General features: G+C 43.5%; 1 protein-coding gene across 1 annotated transcript in view; it reads left to right on the plus strand.

The window, feature by feature from the left end:
- Positions 1–23018, plus strand: part of UBAP2 (ubiquitin associated protein 2) — a 134666-nt gene that overhangs the window by 28771 nt on the left and 82877 nt on the right. Inside the window, exons 2-4 of the mRNA XM_065407069.1 lie at positions 9541–9680; positions 14330–14407; positions 16973–17083. Coding sequence (XP_065263141.1) covers positions 9582–9680; positions 14330–14407; positions 16973–17083 — 288 coding nt within the window. The 5' untranslated portion in view covers positions 9541–9581. The remainder of the gene's footprint in view (positions 1–9540; positions 9681–14329; positions 14408–16972; positions 17084–23018) is intronic.

Below are 23018 nucleotides of genomic sequence, written 5' to 3' on the forward strand. Positions count from 1 at the left end.
CTGTTTTTGAACCTAGTTATACTTTTGACCTTCATAACTTCCCCTGGCAATGAGTTCCACAGGTTGATTGTGCATTGTGACAAGAAGTACTTCCTTAGGTTTGTTTTAAACTTGCTCCATACTAATTTCATTGGGGACCCCTGGCTCTTGTGCTATGTGAAGGAGTAAATAAAATTCTAATTCACTTTCTCCTTACCATTCATGGTTTTGTTGTCCTCTATCATATCCCCCCTCAGTCATCTCTTTTCTAAGATGAACAGTCAGTCTTTAATCTTTCCTCTTATGGAAGCTGTTCCAGCCCCCTAATCATTTTTGTTGCCATTCTCTGTACTTTTTCCAATTCTAATATTTTTTTTGAGATGGGGTGACCAGAACTGCATGCAATATTCAAGGTGTAGATGTCCCATGGATTTATATAGTGAAATTAAGATATTTTCTGTTTTAACCCTTTCCTAACATTTTGTTAGCTTTTTTGACTGCTGCTGCTGATTGAGTAGATGTTTTCAGAGTACTATCTGTGATGACTCCAAGATCTTTCTTGATCGGTAATAGCTAATTTAGACCCCATTATATTGTATGTATAGCTGGGATTATATTTTCCAATGTGCATTATTTTGCATATATCAACACTGAATTTCCTCTTCCATTTTGTTGCCCAGTCAGCCAGTTTTGTTAGATACCTTTTGTGAGTTAATGTTTTGCAGTCTGCTTTGGACTTAATTATCTTGAGTAATTTTGTATCATCTGCAGACTTTGCCACCTCGCTGTTTATCCCTTTTCCAAGATAATTTATGAATATGTTGAACTACACGTTTCCCGGTACAGATCCTTGGGGGACCCTGCTATTTACCCCTTTCCACTGTGAAAACTGATAATTTATTCCTGCCTTCCGTTTCCTATCTTTTAACCTGTTACTGGTCTACGAGAGGACCTTCCTTCTTATCCCATGACTGCTTGCTTTACTTCAGAGCCTTTGGTAAGGGACCTTGTCAAAGGGTTTCTGAAAGTCTAGGTATACCATATCCACTGGATCACCCTTGTTCACATGTTTTTTAATTCCCTCCAAGAATTCTAATAGATTGGTAGGGCATGATTTCTCTTTAGAAAAGCCATGTTTACTCTTCCCAAACATATTGTGTTCTTTACTATAGTTTCAACCAGTTTGCATGGTACTGAAGTTAGGTTTACGATTGCCTGGATTACCTCTAGAGCTTTTTTAAAATTGGCGTTGCATTAGTTATCCTCCATTTATCTGATACAAAGGCTGATTTTAAGCGTAGGTTACATACCATAGTTAGTAGTTCTGCAGTTTCATATTTGAGTTTCTTCAGAACTCTTGGGTGAATACCATCTGATCCTGTTGACTTATTACTGTTTAATTTATCGATTTGTTCCAAAACCGCCTCTGTTGATACCTCAGTCTGGAACAGTTCCTCAGATTTGTCACTTTAAAGGAATGGCTAAGGTGTGGGAATCTCTCTCATATCCTCTGTAGCAAAGACCGATGCAAATAATTAATTTAGCTTCTCTGCAGTGGTGTCATCTTCCTTGAGTGCTTCCTTAGCACCTGGATTGCCCAGTGGCTCCACTGGTTGTTTGGCAGGCTTCCTGCTTCTGATGTACTTAAAACGAAAACATTTGGAGTTAGTTTTTGTTTTTTTGCTAGTTGCTCTTCAAATTCTCTCTTGGCTGGCCTAATTATACTTTTACACTTGACTTGCCAGAGTTTATGGTCCTTTTGGTTTTCCTCAGTAGGATTTGATTTTTTACTCTGACTGCCTCTTTTACCTTGTCTAGCCATGATGGAATTTTTTTGGTCCTCTTACTTTTTTTTTTAATTTGGTGTGTGTCTCTGTCTGTCTGTCTCTCTCTAGTTTGAGCCTCTATTATGGTGTGTTAAACATTTCTATGCAGATTAAAATAGTTAGTGTGCTTGGAAAGACAGACCGTTCCAGTGCTGACAGGTTTTACTATCCTCCCTTCTTCGGATAGAAGCACTTCAAAGCCTTCTGTAAACAGGGATGTCTTATAACTACAAATTACTGAACACTAATGCATAACACAGGCATTTGGGATTTAAAGAACATTTCTCAATGAGTGTAATACATGACTCTGTTTTCTCACTATAGATCAGGAACAGAATATATTATAAAAGAGCAACAGATACTAAGAGACACATAGAATCTCACACGTGCAGCTGATCGAGAGCTCCCTAGTCCTGATGGGCAGAATCTTCCCTTGAGGGTTTTCAGTTTTAAAAAAAAAACTTGTGCCGCTGCTGATGAGTTATTTAATATTTGTTATGGTAGCATCTTGAGGCTCCAGTTGGGATCAAGACCCCACTGGGTTGGGAGGATGCACTAAGGAAGATTGGACATTGAGAGTAACAATGCAGAGGGTTTCAAAAAAGGAGCATGCAGTTGCTAATTCAGTAGACGCTATTCACAAACAAAACACGTACATAAGAGTTAAAGCTGAAAGTATGTTTCAATGGAATCAAACTAGCATCCAAACACCAATTTTACACTCTTTATAGAAACTCTGTACCTTTTAAGAATAAACTTTAAATTAGGAAATGAATAATTAAAAGATTGCAAGCAGTTCTCCACTGCCACATAATCTCTCGCCCACCCAGCCTGAAATTTGCCACTTGTTTTGTTCTATAATGGAAATAAGCTATTGGGTTTTATAAATTATTACATTTATAGCAAAGATTTCAAATGGAATAGAGTCCCAAGGTACATTGTTATATCAGAATTCTGTAAACTTTTGCATAGTGTGGTGAGTGTGTGGCGTAGAAAACTTTTTATGAGTAGAATTCAATTTATTGATCTGTTTTGGTATATGAAATTTGTTGATTTAGGTGCAAGTTTATGTAAATGTGTATGTAGACCGTACAAGATTGTTCCAGTAACAGTATTATGTAAGAATGAATGTGTAGGTTTTTTTCAGTGACAGATTTTATAGTATATGTTAGTGTAATTAGAAATGGGATTTTATAATCTCCTGGTTTGGGGTGTGGTGTGTGTGTGTGTGCGCGCAAACAAATTTTATGGGGCAAAGTTAAGAGTGGGTGGGCAGTGTAAGGACAGGTGGGATGATAGTGAATACTGAAAGATGATATGACAGTGGGCAATTGGCTATATCCTCTAACTGTTCATTGCCAGACTCCTCCTTTTTAAAGGCAGAATTTTTGGAAAGGGTATTTTTTGAGGTGGGCTCAATTGGATAGCTTCGTATGAGTGTGGTACTTCATCCTTCCACTTTTAAGTCACATACACACCTCTGCATTGAGCGTTGTCTACCGTGGCTCATTATACAGGGCGTCAGGAGAAGGGCTTTCTTCAGCCTGTCTCTAGAAAAAAGTGAAACAGCTGACAAAGGAAGTTTGCTTCAGCTGAGAGAAATAAGTCCTCAGCTTCACAAAATCTCTTGTAAGCATATAGTCATGTGTAAGCAAGATGGCTAGTTTCCCAGTTCCTCCCTGGTCTGCCCATAGAAGCTCTCTGACCCTGTTGCTGGGTTGGGTAGAGATAGACTTCATGTGCCTTCTCTTCAGGTCCCTAATGAGCCCCTCACCAACTCCTTTTATCTTTGTGTGGGGGTATGCACAGACTTTTTCAAACATTCTTTATATCCTGTACCTTTATACTGCTCCCTCTAAACCCTCTCAGTAAAAGTCATTTCACTTTAGCAAGGCCAACAAAATAAATGTCAAATTTGTAGGCCAAGTGCATTTGGAGAGAAGATCCAAAAAAAGTTATGAAACCTTTCAAAAATTACAAGGATTTTTATCAGTGCTAACTTTTATAAACTCCTCTTTTGATATTTTCCCCTCCCCAAAACAAAACCAAATGCTCAGGAATTCTACCCTGTGATGAGATGTGTAAATCTTTGGGGGAACTGATTTCTCTTGAGGAAAGTTCAGGGTTGGCACATGAAAACTGGGACTACATTGGAAAACTAGCTAGCTGCATTCAACCTTTAGTGTGGAGCAGGTATTGCTGTTCCTTAATATTTCTCAGGCATTCTTGTATTCATGGTAGTATCTAGGAATCCCAATCAAGAATCAGGGCCCCATTGTACTAGATTCTATACAGTCAACGAAATTAAATATGAACTTAAGACTTGTTTGTAAATGCCCCTGCTCTTCTCCACTTTGAGGTTTAGCCAGCCACTGTACTTGAAGGCTTTTACAAATTCATTCTTTAGCCTTTGTTACAGTGGGAAGGCTTTTGTGAGATATTACTAAAGTTGAGTTTTGCATCACGTTCTGAAAGTGCTCAGGGCTGGTCTCCTTCAGATCTCCTCCAGTGAGGAGTTTCTTAGCACTTGAGAAGCTAAACAGTATTCAAAGTGAGGGGTTTTTAGGTAGTAGATGGGTTTCTATTAGAGGGAATTAGTATCTCCCAGATGAGGGTGATCTTAACTTACATTGGGCTTGGGATGATTTGCTGAAACTGATCCCAAGTAACACAGTTTTTACTGTCGTAAGGGAAAGTGTGACTGCTTCTTTATAGCAGTGTCTGAAAATCCAGTCTGTTGTATTACTGAAGCACTTTTCCCCTCCTCCAACACTTGTGCCATAAAGATCTGTAGCTTAATATGAATCCATTTATTTAAAAAACAGCTGTTCCAGGTGCATATTGGAGCAGCAGTGTATCTGGAATACTTGTCTTTGCAAGGTCAAATATGAACTGCAATCAAGAGATTTTCACACCGGGCCAGACATCAATGTGGACTGTACTGACACACACATCCATTTGTCAGCTTTTTGTAACTTTCCCGAATAGATCTTTAACCAGGCATTCTATCCCTCCCAGCCCATCTTCTCCTCCTCACTTGATCTTGCAGTCAAGATGTGATGCTTGAATTTGTGACATACTGGTCATTTCCATGGCAACAGACTGTCAAAAGGATTTGACTAACCTGCAGGATCAAGCTGAAGGAGAAGCCAGTCTGTGAGGGAGAGAGGCTCTTGTTAAACCACATCTTAAATAATTAGCAATATCCACTTAATACTGAAAATTCTTAGCACCACACTAACCTCTGGTTTAGAAAGCAGCAGGTCTCTGTTGCCATCCTGGTATTTCTTACTATACCACTGTAAAGGATGATTGTGGGAGTTGGTGAAATTCTAGTGACAAAGTGATACAGCTGGGGGCCTATCTATGCTGAGTTAGGGAGTGATGTTAGCATCTATGTAGAACAGGGGTAGGCAACCTATGGCACATGTGCCGAAGGCGGCACGCAAGCTGATTTTCAGTGGCACTCACACTGCCCGGGTCCTGGCCATCGGTCCGGGGGGCTCTGCATTTTAATTTAATTTTAAATGAAGCTTCTAAAACGTTTTAAAAACCTAATTTACTTTACATACAACAATAGTTTAGTTATATATTATAGACTTATAGAAAGAGACCTTCTAAAAGCGTTAAAATGTATTACTGGCACGTGAAACCTTAAATTAGAGTGAATAAATGAAGACTTGGCACACCACTTCCGAAAGGTTGCTGACCCCTGATGTAGAGCATGGCTCTAACCCTGTTGTTGTTAGAAAGGTGCTGTGTTTCCTTGGCTGGTACACACAGGGTGCAGTGGTGCAATAAAACCATTTAAAGCATGGTTTCTTAGGGCTTGTCTACATGGTGAGTTAGTGCGCAGCAAGCCAGGGTGTGTGAATCTACAGCATGCCAGTTTGCCGTGTGCTAACGCGCTGTGTGTACACTGCTACAGCACTGTAAAAGTCCTGGCAGTACGCTAAACTGCACTCTGGTACTTTCACTGTGCTGTAGATTGACACCCTGGCTTGTTCTTTCAAAAGTTTACAACTGAACCTTGATTTAACACAGCTTTGAAACTTAACTATGCCCAAGAAAAGTACTGCTTTCCCTTTATTTTTTTTAGTAGTTTACCTTTAACACAGTAATGTACTGTATTTGCCTTTTTTTTTTTTTGGTTTCTGCTGCTGCCTGATTGCATGCTTTGAGTTCCAAATGAGACGTGTGGTTGACTTGTCAGTTCATAACTCTGAGGTTCAACTGTCATTTTTATTTGTAAGGTTCCATCTCCACAGGGCTTTCAACTGTGGTTTTTAAGAAACATGCTTAAATTTTAGCCTCTGGAGGGCTGTAATACATTATTCTAATCCAGATTACTGGGCTCAATGCAGGAGTAACAGTGTAGGGTTTAGTGGCCTGTGAATGTGCAGGAGGTCAGATTAGATGATCTGACATTTCCTTCTGGCATTAAACTCTGGGTACATCTACACAGCCAAACAAACAAAATCAAACCCTGCTGCAGCAAGTCTCTGAGCCTGGGTCAGTTGACCCAGGTTTGTGCAATAGGGCTAAAAATAGCAGTGTAGACCTTAGGGTATGGGCTGGAGCCTGGCCTCTGAGACCCTCCCCCCTTGCCAGGACTCAGAGCCTGGGCTCCAGTCTGCACCCTAACATCTACACTGCTGTTTCTAGCTCCACAGCGCGAGCCCAAGTCAGGTGACCCAGGCTCTGAGCCTTGCTGCCACGTTTTTTCTTTGTTGTGTTTTGCTGTGTAGATGTACCCTGTGACTCTTAATAGGGTTGCCAACCCTCCTGGATTGGCCGGGAGTCTCCAGGAATCGCAATTCATCTCCCAGTGGCGACTGAAACCGATCCGGGAGAGTTTAATAGGCTGTTAAAAGTCTGGTCGGCGGCGCAGCGGTGCTAAGGCAGGCGCCCAACTTGCCCAGGCTCCACATGGCTCCCAGAAGCGACTGGCATGTCCCTCTGGCTCCTAAGCACAGGGACGGCCAGGTGGTCTCTGCACACTGCCCTCCCTCCCCCCCCCCGAGTGCCAACTCCACAGCTCTCATTGGCGGGGAACCGTGGCCAGTGGGAGCTGTGGGGGCTGCCCCTGCAGGCAGGGGCAGTGTGTAGAGCTGCCTGGATACCCCTGAACCTAGGAGCTGGACATGCCGGTTGCTTCTGGGAGCTGCCCAAGGTAAGCGACCTCACCCCTCCTGCACCCTGCCCCAGCCTTGAGCCCCCTCCCGCACCCAAACTTCCTCCCAGAGCCCACACCCCCTCTTGCCCCCAGGGCTGGCTCTAGATTTTTTTGCCGCCCCAAGCAAAAACATTTTTGGCTGTCCCCACCCCAGCCCTGGGCTCCCCCCCACCAGTGCTGACTCCGCCCGCTCCCCCCTGGTCCAGCGCTGGCACAATCAGGGAAAGCAGCGGGGCTCCCGGGCTGCGCCTCAGCCCAGGGTCCCTCCAGCCAGGGCTCCCGCCTCCAGGACCGGCCGGGACCCAGGAGGGCAGAGCTGGGGGACTGCCCCGGCAGGGGGCTGAGGAGCCGGGGCAAGGTAGCCCCAGAGGGAGCGGAGCCCCGGAGAGTGGGATGTGGGCCCCGCACAGCAGCGCCCTGTCCTCTATGGCCCTGCTGCTTCTAGCCGCCCTGCTGCAGTCCCTGAGCGGCTTGGCCCGCTTGGCCCAGCCCTGGCTGCGGTGCTGGGGGGCGGCCGATTAGACAGTTGGCAACCCTAGACTCTAAGCATGATTGTTCTTGCTTGCAGCTGAGCCAGGTTATAACAGTGGCTTGCTGGTCAGCATGGATGGGGTCAAGCTGAGTTATAACTGGGTTAAAAAATAGCTTGTTAATATAGGTCTCTAATCTGGGCTAACACTTCAAAACAACCTGTTATAACACTACCAGTATTTGTCTTTATGCATGCTGGCAGGCCAAACCATGCTGTACAGCTTGCTTTCCCAATAGAATTAAAACTATGCTGTGTGTGTTTTTAAGTTGTTTCACACTGAAAAGTAAACATGGTTGTGAAAGGTGGTTGTGGCACAGCTGTGTAATAAAATGGCTTATTTTGGTCTGCGTGGGCAGTTAAAAAAAGGTTATAACTCTATTATAAGGAACTCTGTGTTAGCCTAGGTATCTGAAGGTTAAAACCTGGTTCTTTAACATGGTTAATTCTGTTTTATGTTTGTACAGACAAAAAGAAACCATGTTATAAAATAGCTGAGCCCCAGCCATATGTTAAACTTGGATATTTCCATAATATAGAGACGGACTTATTTAGTGCAAGTAGATTTAGACAACATTTCAAGTGAGTGCCTAGCTTTAGGGACCCAAATCTTTAATTAGCCACCTAAACAAAAATGGGCTGGCTTTAGGGGGGCTGAGTCCACACAACTCAAGTTGGAGTCGCTGGGAGTTGCAGGTGTGCAGCACCTCTTAAATCCAAATGGCCCCATTGTTTTATTTAGGTGCGTAACGTCAAGTACCAAAGTGTGAAACTATCAACCTTAGTCTTTGAAATGTAGTAATGCTTTTTCCAGACTCTGTGTACATAGGACCTTACTCATTGCTTATAAGTTGGATTCAAATTGTGATGTCCTGGGCAGTACAAAACAAAAGTGACTCAAAGGTGTAATTAGTTTACCTGAACTTAAATCTTCAGTGTACTGGAATTCAGAGGGCTACTAACTGTTTTTTCCAGGCAGTATAGTTCAAAAGCTATTTGTGTCAAGAAGTGCTAGTGCATATAAAAGATTTGCAAGTTTACCATTAGAGAACTTTTATCAAAGGAAGTTACGTTAAACTCTGCTGAAGGTTGCTGTCTTGCAATGCGTAGTTGAAGTATTACTGAACAGCCAAGACGAGGTAGTGTGTGACGTAATTGATGCACCTTTTTAGTGTAAATGGTGCCCACTACTACTTAGTAGGTTAGTTTTCAGGTAGATCAGACTGCCAGTTGAGCTTGAATTACATGTGTTCTGTTTTGATTTGGGTCTTTTGAATGTAAAAGTGCAGTTGCTGTGAGGGTTTATACATGTTGGAGCGCTGTCGACAAATTTAGCCTGAAGGACAGGTTGGCTTTGGCAAACCTTTTCATAAAACCAGGTGAAACACAGTCTTCCTGTTCAGATCATGCTACAGTCAATTCCTGGTAAAGGCAGCCTTTTTCCAATTAAATATGTAAGAGTTGCAGGAAATACTGTGTTTCTCTTCAGAATCTATTGAATACATTTTAACTATCACATCAGAAATCTTAATGGCTGAGTTCAATCTTGGTCAATAAAAATTGTATTTATGTGTAAATGGAAGAGGAGGAAGAAGGTGAAAAATACTAATTAGACCAGGATATAGCAATAATAGGATTAGCTATAAAATTCCTAGGTAACCTCTAAAAAAGGCTCCTAATTACCCTAGACCTGTATTTCAAAGACTTCGGCATGCAGCAGTGTTTCTAATTTCTGTATGTAGCTTCTGCAGATGCACTTTAGAATATTTGTGCATGCTGATGGCCAGTTATGCATTGAATTTGCCCTTTGCCTAAGTACTCACAGTAGTTGTCTCTGTGTATGCAGTTATGCCCCTAGCCAGTTGAAAAAGTTGTATATCTATTTTCATGCCTTTATGGTAAGAGACAGGCAATAAATCTTGTGGATGAATTTACCCTTCTTCCTTGAGTTTGGATGTGTAATATATCTGGTAGTTCAAGCATATGTATCCTGTCTTAACCAGCTGATATGTTTTTTCCTTTTCTTTCAGATTTTCTATTTTGTACATACATTGTTTTGTATATACTGTATATGATGACTTCGGTGGGCAGTGAACGTACCCGGGGCACTCGGGACAAAACACAGATTTCAACCACACAGCCAACACAACCACAGAAACAAGTAGTACAGGTAGGTGTTGTGTAATATCTGTCCCTCAGGTTGAGAGTAAATGCCATATTATGATCTGCAACCATCCCCATGGTCAGTGGTTCTCAAACTTATTTGATTGGGTCCCCTTCTTTGTGTCTGTAGTTGTTTACCCCCTCCCAAAAGTACATATACCGCCACCCAGCTCTGAAGGCACAGCAGAGAGCAGTGACTGCCGGCCGGGTGCCCAGCTCTGAAGGCAGCCCCGCACAGAAGTAAGGAAGGCAATATGAAAAGTGGTATACGTCAATATCACTTGTCACAGCAGACTTGGTGCCCATTGCCACCCTTACTTCTGTGCTGCTGCTGCCACCGCGGGGCTGAGAGCTGGAGCCCTGCCACCTCCAGGTGAGGGATGGGCGGGAGAGGAAGGAGAGCCTGAGCCCAGGCTGCTTATCGGTGAGGGAATGGGGGGAGGGAAGGAGAGCCTGAGCTGCCTCCAGGTGAGGGATTGAGGGTGGAGGGGAGAGCCCAAGTGATGGGGCTTCGGCTGTCCCCTTTATCCCAGCCTCCTGGGTGTGCTCAGCCTTTCTGCATGAGGACCAGCCACCTGGGGCTGACAGCTAGAGCTCTTTCCCCCATCCCACCCCAAAAAACGTAAGTACACAGCTCGCACCTCCCTTGACACATTCCCTCGCCTCTCTTGGGAGGCCCACCCCATAGTTTAAGAACCGCTGCCCTAGGTTTAGTAAAGACTGAGAGTGGGGGAGGGAAGAAAGCATTGCATCAGTTTGGCGAGCATGTCCAGTAGCTTGTATTTTAATACTGTATTGGGTTACTGAGCAAACTGCTTGCGGGCTTCAAGTCTGGGATCTATATTCCTACATCCACCCTAGTCTTGCGTTCTTCAGGAGTGCTCCAGATCAGCAAGGAACTGCAGGCTGTCTGCTAGTCTTCTGCCAGGATCTTATCCCATGGACTCTTCACATCTTTTCAGACTTCAGCTCTTTCTACTGTCCAGAGGCTAGAATCTTGATGCTAGAGCAGTGGTTCTCAACCCGCAGGCCGCTTGCAGCCCAATGAGCATACAGCTGTGGCCCGTGACATCCTCAGGGCCATACAGGTAGAATATATATTGTGTGGATCTGGCCCAGAAAACAGAGAGAGAGCTGCGTATGCAGCCCGCAATGGTGAATAGGTTGAAAACCACTGTGCTAGAGGATCTGTAGTTAGTGCTGGAGCTTGGGTGGATGAGCGAAGCTTCTCTCAATGGCCAATAAGGACCACACTCAAAAAGGCATCGGCAGCAGGATCCAGAAAGCTTCCGAAGACCTGTCAGGTGGGGTATACTCACAGGAAGTGGTACAATGAAGATTAAAAAAAGATTTGCATTTTGAGGGCATTGAGGTTGACACTGTTGACTATGAAGGACTTAGGCCATCTTTCCATTGTTTAGAGGCTCAGCAACCCTGCAGTGATGGTCTAGGCCAGTCCATCAGGGTCGGGGAGGGAAAGAGAAGCCGGGCACTAATAGCCAGATTTTCAAAACAGATTGGGAGCTGCCGGATGCCAAGCACTTCTGAAAATCTGGCATTCATTCAGGAGTTACCCGACTGTTCTGCTGGGCTGACAAGAGCCTGTCTGTCTGTCTTAGGTCTCCATATCCTAAAATGCAACAGGCTACTGGTGCTCACCTGGGGAATGGTGCCTCTTCTTGGCTCTTGGATTGACTTGTGGTATGGAGAGGCTGACTTTCTACGGCATATAGTAGTCTCTTTTACCATGTAACCCCAAGTTCCCCCCTCTGATTTGCATTCGTAAGTCTTGAACTTGGTGTCTCACTCAACTGCACAGACCCAGAAAGTGGTTTTCATGGGGAGAAGCTTTATTTTTATAACCTGACAGCTTGGATACAGTAAATCTTCTGAGTTTTCCCATGTGGTGTCTAAATTCTTCTCTCCTCCCTTTTCATAAGATCATGCTGGTTTGGTCAATTGAAGAATTGCTTATTTTAAGTACTGCTGACTGTCCTGTTCTCTCTGTGTGTCTTCAGATATCACATTGGCACTTTTGCATGGAAGAGCTTACAAACCAACAGAAATGTGCTGTATTTTACTTTGTGGTCACTGTTTATTCATTTCTCTGAATTGAGAGGATGCTGCTAACCTCGGAAGTCACCTTAAAACCCCACAGTGTAATGCTGATCTTAATTTGAATTGTATAAGAAATTACATTACACATTTTTCCTTCCTCTGAATGGTATCACTGTTACCCTGGGTTTGTAACATTTTTGTTACTTGATTTTGTGGGTTTTTTTGCTTTCTGATTTTTTTGTGTTGGTAGTAAGACAGATAATTATAAAATCCCTATGAGTGTGTTTTGTGATTGTTACTGCGAAGATCAAGGTTTTTCAGACAGGTAGAACTTAGCTGTCTTGTTTATTAGTCATAAGAACTAAAAATGATGGCTAATACAGTGCTAGTTATAGAGTTGACACTTATTCAATAAGGGCAAACCAGACTGCAGATATTGAAAGTGACACTTCCCATGACTAATGCTGGTTTGGTAACAGTGTCTGTGTTTTTTTTGGACTCCTAATTCAAAATGGGTGCAGCTCCACTGATGATAGCTGTAGTACAGACCGAGTTCAGGAGATTTTACCACTGTCTTCTAACTCTGGGTAATAGGACAATGGTTAAATTCCTGAACTCTGTGTACATACAGATACTATTGATACTGACACTAGTGGTGTTGCACCCATTGGGATTTGCAAGTCAAAAAATCCTAGTGTAGGTAAGGCCTTTATTTCCAGTTTTTCTTTGTGGATGTGTCACATCTTGTATTACAGTCAAGTTCCAAAAGATTTTGCTTTTTATCTAACAATGGTTGGTTTTCTTTAAAAGTTTTGAGCAGGGATAAAATAACTGGTTTCTTGTTTCTGGTCAAATAGTTGTCTGTTCAGGAATGCTACTGTTTGTTGTGATTACTGTCTAAATTCTTCACTGAGATAAATTAGTGGGTAGGTTATCAGAAATGGGGAAACAGGTGCCTTAGTATGACAGGAGTATTGTGCCACTAGATAAGTAAAAACCACTTGCTCGGGCTTATCGGGACTTTGTTCCTAAAATTATTGGTGGACCTCGCTCCTTTACAATAAACCTGCCTAAAAGCTTACTGGTGTGTGCTTACATGCATTTGGTGCTAGTCTGATTTGAAAAGCTTAGTTTTAATTGAGGCAAAATAGTCTGTTGGATTGAACATAGAGCTGGGGGTTAAGAGCTCCTGAATACTCTCTGTTCTGTCACCGACTTACTCTGTGAGGATCATGTACGTACGACACCTTGAAAATGTGAAGGACTAAGTCCTGTTATCAGTACAAACTGATTGTCCTGCAGCCTGGAATCTGACTTTTCATCGCTGCATATGCCACTTTCCTCAAGGAACTGGGACAGCTGCAGTGACTCCTCAGTAAGTCAGCAGCTGAGTGATGTTTGTTTGAAAACCATTTTTCAACTCTTCCACTCAGTGTTTAGACTTGTTGCAGGAGTGATAGCCGTCTGCCTCCTTTAAATTGTGCGCTTGTGGTAAACGCCTAACAGCACAGGCATTCTTCTTGAAAGAGGTGTTGGCTACTTTGACTCGCAGCCAAGGAATAGAATTTTACTGTGCAGCCTTTCTGAGGTGGCCTCGTAGTAATGAGATTCACCTTCAACAGTGGGTTTTCACCTGTGTTCTTCCATGGATAGATATGATCCCCTTTTTCACTAAGAACTCTTTCTCAATGTGTCAGCATCAACTTGGGACCTCAGTCATCTCCCCAGCATTCAGTTTAGTATCCAGCAGGTAGAAAAGGTTTCCTGTTTTGGGAGGGAATGGAATAAGGCCCATGAGAAGAAGGTGGCCCAAAGCCCCCTTCATTTTTCCTTTACAGGTTTATCCCACAGAAGCTATAGATCCCTGAAAGCCACATGATGGATCAAAATGTAGCATTACATGATGTGGCCACTAATGTCCATGGGCGGCTGCTGCTTCACCAGAAAGATGAGGGCAGCTGCAGTCTGCTCCATGTTATGCCAGTCGAGTCTGGCTCTCGGGGTTCCCGACAAATTACCAGTGTGGGTCTGTTGTCCAAACCTATAACCAAAGCACCAACCTTTCCAACAACAAAAACAGCCATTAACAAAATTATTCAGTGACGGATTGAGAGACAAAGGAAACAAGCTTAGCGCGTACAGGGAAAACAAGTGAGACTGTTCACAAGAGAAAATGTGAGACCTAATACTATAGCACAGTCCAGGGCCTTGTTTACACACTGACAAAGCTGTAGTGTAGATGGAAGCTGTCCCTACAACAAGGTGAAAGCCCCTGGACTCTGTAGGACTTTTATTCTGTTACAGGGGCATGGTTAGGACTTATCTAGAGTCCCTGGCTATGTCACGATTGTGGTGTAGATGAATTTATCCTTGACATACCCTCTCCCCTACCTTAAAGCTGGTTTAGATGAGGCCTTTTTAGTTCCTTCCTCATGTAACTTCTGAGCCTGTTCCCTGTATTCCTCTTCAAAAATTTTGGAAGAAAAAATTGGTGTGTGTTGGCAGTGGGAGGGATATTACATGAGTACAGTCAAAAGTTTTTGTTTTATATTTTAATTAAATTTGTTGGAACCCTTACTGGATATTTGCACTTTTCAGGCAACAGCAGAACAGATTCGCCTCGCTCAGATGATCTATGATAAGAATGATGCAGATTTTGAAGATAAAGTGAAACAAGTACGTTTCCCATGTTACTACTGGTGCATTGATTTTTATATGTAGCTTTAGTCTGGTGCTTAATGGTTTTGTTTGCTCAAGTTTCAGAGGACAGAGTGATCTCTCTGTAGCTTTCACACTGCAGCCTTATCCTTCAACCTACCCCCTTGATTGAGCCCATTGGTGGCAGTGGGGAGCCCATGGTCTCTTAGTATGCCCTGAAGGTTAATGAATCCAGGTTGTGGTGGGAAGCAAGTTCCAGAATACAGGACTTCTCACAGAGAATGCCCTGCTAGTAGCCGCCTCCCATTTAAATCAACCTAAACACCTAAAATTGCTGATTGCAATTGTGGCTGTATCGCATGGGTGGGCAGATATGCCTACCTGGGAGACTATCTCATACCATGTAGGGCTTTGTTGGTCCAAATCAACAGCCAGAACTCAACCCAGAGGACAATAAGCAGTCACTGCAAATTTTGGAACACTGATGTTATGCTCTGTCTGCTAAACCCTGTGTAATAATCAGATAGGAGCTAGTGCAGAAGGCACCTAGATGATCCCAAGTTAAAGCACCATGTAGATCATATTGCTCACATCTAATCTCAGGGTGACTGTAACAAGGTGAGCTTTTGGATGAAACTGTCACATCGCACAGATGAAAATGAAATGACGTTTGTTCCAGGCAGGAGCAGCCCAAGATATTTCAAGATCCTCAGACTGAAAAACTCAGTGACAAGTGCCAGCCTCAGTCAGAGGTGCAAAAATCGTTGTCGTCAATTTTCCCGATTGCTTTTTCGGATCTACCAGTGTTCCATTGGGCTTGTCTGGGTTGAACCTTATCCACCTAGTCCTCGTCCATGCCCTAATCTCCTATAGATACAGCATCCCTCCAGTGTGAGCTGCTATTGCTTAATAATCTTTAGAATAAAGAGTGTATTTAGCGCTTATGCATACACCTATGGGGGAAGTATTTATCACCTGTGTAAACTGCATTTGCTAACATCTTGGCAGCTTTTCAGGAAAAGTGGAAGTTTAAACGTAGCTGAAAGGTGAACTGAATCTTTTTAAAATAAATAAATAAACTGAGTTCCCAGATCATTAAGAGCATGTGTAGGCTTAAAATTGCAAATAAATTCATTGTAAAATCAAACTGCTTCTCATCAGTTCCTCTTCCACTTGCATGCCAGGATCTGGGTACAGGCTTTTAGGGTTCTAATTATCCTGCTGTAGTGGGTAATCACTAGCAACTTAGGCAGTGTAAAGAGTTCAGTTCCTTGCGTTGCCTTGGGTTATGATTATCACTTGCTGCCAAGTGCTACTATTGGGGTTACTGTTGAAAAACAGTCAGCAGCTTCAGCTGACGCAGAATCTAGCAGTCCACCCACTTAGAGGTTCAGCTTAGGGTGACTGCATGGCAGCTGTTCCTCTCCTTCCAGTGGCATTTTCTTGGGTTTCATTTGTAAAGCCTGGTCTGAGGCATTGTCTTTATCCCTTACTTTTTCCTGATGTCTACATTATACAATTGTCTGGTATGTGCTCCGTTGCTGTGGCGATGGGTGCACACCAGGAGCCAAATCGTGTACTCCCTGCTCAAACCAGAGGGCCCTACTTGTAGCATAACCTGTGTGCATCTGTTGGGTGTGGAAATAAATAAATAGGATTCCAAGACTCTGCGTAGGAGGTAGTGACCTGCATGGACCAGAATGTGGCAGAGGCTTCCAACATGCATGGTGTTTTGGGGTTGGGGTGGGGTGGGGTTGGTGGATCTGCCACTACAGAGATAATATCTAGTCAGTCATCCCTCCGGCCCCTGAAAGCGCACTGCAGACACTGCTGTGGCCATGATGCTCTGTGTTCTATTGTGGGGAAGGTTTCCTCAGGCTCTTGCACTTCTCTGCTGTATACAGCTATCTGACCGTGAGTCAGTGGTCCCCAAACTTTTTATGTCACTCCCCCCTTACCTGTAATGTAAACTGTGTGCGCCCCCCGGGAGCAGGGGCTGGGGCTGCAAGCCAGGCGTGGGGCCAAGCTGCAGTTGGGGGCCAGGGCCCAAAGCCGGAGGCTTTGGCTAGGGACTGGGAGCGGGAGCTGCGGTTGGGAGCCAAGGCCGTGGCCTGGGCTGGGGCCGGAGCCAAAGCGGAGCTGGGGGGCAGAGTGGGGCTGGATGGTGCTCCTTCCCTGCCCCCCATAGGGGCTGACCTGGCCCCCTCACACTCTCCAAACATTCCTCTACGCTCCCCTAGGGGGGCACACCCACAGTTTGGGGACCACTGCCCTAAGTTATAAATATAAATAAAAATCACACACAGAAACCTGAGCTCAGATCTTGGCAAAGGTAAGGCTTTTTAGGTCACTCTTCAAATATATTTATTTGTCCTATATGTCTGCAAGTGTGGTGTTAGTGACACTGGGATCTCAAGCAGTTCTTTAAAATATATATATTATAAACACTGCATTTCAATTAGTCTTTGGTACAGCAGTGATGTTCTTGGGAGAGTCTGTAGTAGCACTAATTCTTGCCTTATTCCTTTTAATAATGGTTTGGTATCTAATGTGTCTGCAACTTTTTTTTTTTTTTTTTACCAGCTTATGGAAGTGACGGGGAAGAACCAGGATGAATGCATAGTGGCGCTACATGATTGTAATGGGGATGTGAATAGAGCAATCAACATACTGCTGGAAGGAAGCTCAGACACAGTAAGGATCCACTTGTGAACAAAATAGCATATTTTTGTTATGTCCCTTTTTTCTACTTTCAAGGAGTGGATTGTGGGGGAACAATCAAGTACTTGACCTCAGGAGCCTCCAATCTCTCTATCTCCTTCCAGCTCTCCCTAAAAAAGAAATGAAGACTGGGGAGTCTTCTCACTCACATATTGGTATAGTAAAATCTGGACTGTCCTTGGAGTGAAAAAAATCTTTCATGCCAAGTATGTACACAAAAGAAGCGCAAAAGGGAGCATAGATATTGAGACATTTGGTCACCCTTTTTAGCATGCTCAGAGGAGGAGGGCTTCCCAGCCAGTAAGCCAAAATCTTTAGCCAGGTTCTTTGAATACTAACCTGATCCTGATGTATGATGTAGTGTGCTAATGTTTTATTGTGACTTTGCCAAAACAAAACTCAGGCATGCACAACAAAACACCCAAACCCCAAACTAAGCTTTGAAAACATTGTTGCTGTCATGTCACTTTACTGCTGGGTCCCTCTGTGATAGACACTAAAACTTCATATAAATAAAACCACTTAATGGCAAATGCAGTGTTATGTGCTGCCATGTCTGTAATAAGTCTGGTGTCTCAGGCAGTTGGAGATGGTCCAGAGTAAACAGCCTTGTGTGTTTGCCATGAATAGCCAATTTTCACTGCTGTAACAGGAGAAGGAGCCGCTTGTAGATATACTGTATCGCTCCATAGGTGCGCACTGCACTTAGCAAGTGTAAAATTAAGATGAGGTCTGTGCCCTGAGGAGTTACAGTTCAAACTCTAATAATGGAACAGTAGGACATGGCAAATAGCTACTTGTTTCACTAATCACCTCATTAATGAGAATCCCTTTAAGAGGAGGGCAGAGGAATATCTCCAAATATGTGTTTAATAATACATGGAGTAACACACATTTCTTGTCCCAAGAAGTAGTGGACAAGAGTCTTAATGTGAGTGAAGTTGTTCCTGTAAAGCCTTTTAAATTTATAAGACGGGATTCAGTCTGCTTCCTCATCTCATCCTAACTGGGAAGGGAACCCTGGACTTCATTTCCTTTTTAAACCCTCTTCCTTTATCTCTCCTGTAACGAGTCAGTGCGAAGACATGTCCTGCTTAGATGTTGCTATAAAACAGTTATTCCTGTTTCAGCTTCTAAAGCATAGGGGTCACAAACTGGGATCTGTTTCTCGTTGAGAGGACAGGAAATGCTTAAGTAAGCACGTAACAATCACAAACAAACCTTACTCTGCCCAGCCTATGTCTAAATGTAGGTGTCTTCTGAAGTGGACTATTGCTAAGGCTGTGAGTCTTTCATGGAGGTCATGTGACTTTCCGGGACCTCTGTGCCTTCTGCAGCTGCAATGGCTGGTGCGGCTGACCCCAGGGTCGTCCAAACAGCTGGGATAGGCCCCGGGGCCAGTGGCACCAGCCGCTGCTTGGGCGGCCCCAGGCAGTTGGTCCCCGAGAGCAGCACCGTCCGCTGGAGCACACCCCCAGCACCTAAGATTTAGTTAGGGGTATTTTTAGTAAAAGTCATGGACAGGTCACTGGCCATGACTTTTTGTTTATTGCCCGTGACCTGTCCATGACTTTTACTAAAAATACCCATGACTAAATCGTAGCCTTAACTATTGCTTGCTGCACAATAGGTGGTTAAATCAAGACTAGCAGAAAGCAACATACCTTGAATGAGTGTCTTGGGTATCTCTCAGGGACCAAATACATACACCTCTACCCCGATATAACGCGACCCGATATAACGCGAATTCGGATATAGCGTGGTAAAGCAGAGCTCCGGGGGCGGGGGCGGGCTGCGCACTCCGGTGGATCAAAGCAAGTTCGATATAACGCAGTTTCACCTATAACACAGTAAGATTTTTTGGCTCCCGAGGACAGTGTTATATCGGGGTAGAGGTGTACTTGGAACAAAAAAAAAATTTACATTTTAATGACAGCAAGTATTGATTTCAATCTGACTTTAAAAGTTTGAGTGTTCATGGTCTTCATGTTGAAAATACTTGCTTCTTTGGCTGGGGCACATGACTTATGAGGAGAGGCTGAGGGAACTGGGGTTATTTAGTCTGCAGAAGAGAAGAGTGAGGGGGGATTTGATAGCAGCCTTCGACTATCTGAAGGGGGGTTCCAAAGAAGATGGAGCTAGGCTGTTCTCAGTGGTGGCAGATGACAGAACAAGGAGCAATGGTCTCAAGTTCCAGTGGGGGAGGTCTAGGTTGGATATTAGGAAACACTATTTCACTAGGAGGGTGGTGAAGCAGGGGAATGAGTTACCTAGGGAGGTGGTGGAATCTCCATCCTTAAAGGCTTTTAAGGCCCGGCTTGACAAAGCCCTGGCTGGGATGATTTAGTTGGTGTTGATCCTGCTTTGAGTGGGGGGTTGGACTAGATGACCTCCTGAGGTCTCTATGAATGTTTTCTCTGTTTAGCAAATTAGATAGTTAGCTCAAGAAAGAGAAGTTTTCTGGAAGCCAGGTAGCCAGCACTCTGATAGTTTAGCATAGCACTTCCACCCTTCGGAGAGCCACTCCAAATCTGTCGCTCGCCATAGAGAAGTGCGAAAGGCTTGGATGGTTGTACGTCAGTGTAGTTTTGAGCCTGCCTGCTGGGAACCAGTACTGGTGTCATAAATAGCAGCGTTTTTCAAGTTGCTCAGTATACACTTTTTTATTACATGAAATGAAAGGATTTAAAGCTGCTCTTAAAATTTGCTGCTGTGCATATTCACCACCTTTCTCAATTATTTTTGAAGCAATCTCTTGGTAGTTCACCGAGGATACATCTTGAGAACAGGGTACTGTCTACCCAGCCTTCCCTCTACAAGAATATGCTTCCACACTACCAGCCTTGGCAGCCATAGAATTACAGTAGCACCATGCTTTGCTACAGAAGGACTTTAAAGCCAGCTGCTGTTGTTAAATGAGAGAGGAGAAAATTGGATCTTAGACTGTGTCACTCTGTTACCATGAGGGCATTTGCTTTAGTATTCTGGTTAAAGTTCAGCTGGAGAAGTTTTTCTGTCCACCGAATTGCAGGAGGAATTTTTTGGTTGAGCAGAGTTGTCTTTGTCCTTATCTGTTGTGTAGTAGTGTTGCTACAAACTGCCCCACAGGTGGCTCCATTCCAGTGGTAGGTGAAATGAGAAAGCTTCAGCATGCATCAATAATATCAGTGCATTGGAGGTCTTTGGTTGAAAGACACTATAGGATGTCAAACGTTGTCATGGGATTCTAGTTCATATATGCTACACTTAAAGGGCTGACGTAACTTGTAAGCAATCTATTTAATGCGGCCAAGATGTCCACAAAGCAAGAAAATATGGTTAAAAGTTCTATTTGTAGAGCATCCAAAAGACTGCCAATGAGCTTCTTTGAACTGAGGCCTCCATACCATCTGGCTGTCTGATAATTGCTTTATGAAGATCCCCGTCTCCAGTAGTTCTTACGGTCTCTTCTGGGTGTACAGAATCTACGGAGGGATTAGGCAGTGTTCCTTTGTCTGACTATTTTTTCAGCTGGGGATATTACTCAAATGGTCAGCCTCTGTCTTCATGCCTGACTAGCTCTTTTGCTGGCTAAATCCTCTAAAGCTAGAGTGCCAAGCTGGCCCTTCAAACAATCCATCCTGCCACTTAAGCTAAGACCAATAACTTCACCAAAGACAGGCCTCTTTTGTTACATTGCCTCCCAAGATCAGATCTGCAGCTGGTGCTTGGACTGTTTCAGACAAGGTCAGCTGAAAACTTTGTTCTTTAACAGACTGTTATTGGCAGTGAGTTACCTTGATGCTGGCTTTCCTCTCCTCTAAGATGTTCCCTGTTAGGAGATACCAGCATTAGCCTTAGAAGACATCCCTAGGGAAACCCAGACTCCTCTCGGCATTTCCTTCTAGAGGAATTATTCTTTCTGTGCATAAGTAGCATTAAATGGCTTAATGAAACCCTCCACTTCAGCTATTACTTTAGGGGAAGTTCTTATGAGCGGAGAAGGAAGGACTTGATTGCTCCATAACTCTACACCTGTTACTTAACACACTCATTAACACCTGAACAGTTTCAGCAGGAATTCTAGTCTTCCCACCAATTCAGGTTAGTTCTCACTAAGGAGGAACTGTGATCCTCTGCTTCTGAAGTAGGCTCTGCAGTAGCCTCTGTTTCCAGCAAAACATCTCTTCTCATATTGGGACACCGATTCCACCGACTTGTTAGGAAATAGAATAGATAGAGGCCTTTAAAAATTCCTGTCTATTTGCCACTACCCAACTTTTGTTCGTCTTTGCATACAGCTTATGCCTGAGCAAACTTAACAACAGCTCCTTTTGAGACCCGCCACTTTTGAGACCCACCCCTTTTAGGGTGACTTGTAAGTTGTCTGCCCTGTAGGATTTCCTTTCCTTTCAGAGATGTCTCAAACTTTCTCAGGATTTCAGCATGTAAATAGGCTTCATCCACCATAGCGCTTGGAACCTAATGGTAATCCTCCTGTATTGGAGGAGAATCAAGCTTTCCACCACATATAAACTAATATCCTTTGCATGTTCTGTCACCTGTTTGATGAGCAACTCATAGTCCATGTCTTCTGTCAGCTTAGGAGAAGCCCAAACCTATGATACTTCAGCCTCTCGCACCTGAGAAGAAATTGAAATAGGATTGTGACTATCACTCTTCACTGTCACTCCACCAGAGTAATTTCTTGTAGTGCTAACTCTTTCCAATGGAGAAGTTGAAGCACAGACTATTTTTGATTTTTTTTTACTTTTAAAGCATTACAGTATTCAGTTTGTTTTGCTACCTCGATAACATTTGGGACTTTTGCATTGTCTAGCCAGCATTGGTTCGCTTGTCACAGCTCATCCTCAGGAGAGGGGACTTGGATTTGAGCTGAATGGAAACTTTGCCTCAGTAGTTCAGGAGAGTCTGGGCAGGACCTAGAGTTAATGGCAGCCATACTGTGTCTTCATTCTGATTGGTACCATTGCTTCTCTTGAGGTCACAGCTTCATCCAGCATTCCAGATGGGGGCTGGAGGTCTAAATTGCCCTCTGTTTCTGTGTTGTCTGTCTAGACTGTAAGCTCTTTGAGGTAGGGACTTCATTTTCATAACTGTATATAAAGTGCTGAGCACACTGACACTGTGCAAATAAATTTTAATTTTTCTCCCCTGCTTTGTAACTATGGCTCAATAGCCTAATTATACAATTACATAATATATTGTCAACTGCCATATTATTCTGAGAAGTTTTTTTTTAGCTATTTCTTTTTAAACTCCTACAAATGTTTTGTAATTCCTAAGGGTCTGACATGAATCCTGAATTTAACTGTGGATTTAAGAGGAGAGCAGAGGTCTGACGTTCAAGCCTTGATTCTTTCTCTTGCTTGGGCGTTGCAGCAGTTTCTGAACACAGCAATGCTACACGCGATGTGCTGCAGTCCTTGGGCATAGTGGGCTGACTTGTTTTGGCCCAGTTTACCCAAGCTGCTGTTCTGATACTCTGATCATCAGTGCTTAGATTCCAAGAAAGCCAAGTTCGTTTGTTTTATTTTCTAATCCATCTGCTCTCTCGTTGACCTCTTTCTCCTTGTTGCAAATATGCATTCTCCCCTGACCTGTTGAGAGATGGAATGATTTAGTCCTGTTTGTTTCCAGTCAGACTTCTGAAAACAGTTGAGAGGATGAATACCTACCTTTTAGAAGGTTTTCTACTATGCTGTCTACCTAGACTTCTTTAAAGTAACCCGACTCAGTTGTAGCCAGAAAGAGTTGAGATATTAAATGCATGCTACCTATGTTCCATGGGAAAACCTGCTCTCAAAAAGCTGTGTCCTCTTCCCCCTCACAGAGTGATGTCTTCCTTGCTCTTTGTCCTAGTTTAGCATGTGAAAAGCATCACATACATCTATGGCTTTATACACAT

The sequence above is a fragment of the Emys orbicularis genome, chromosome 6, assembly GCF_028017835.1.
Source record: "Emys orbicularis isolate rEmyOrb1 chromosome 6, rEmyOrb1.hap1, whole genome shotgun sequence".
Classification (NCBI taxonomy): domain Eukaryota; kingdom Metazoa; phylum Chordata; order Testudines; family Emydidae; genus Emys; species Emys orbicularis.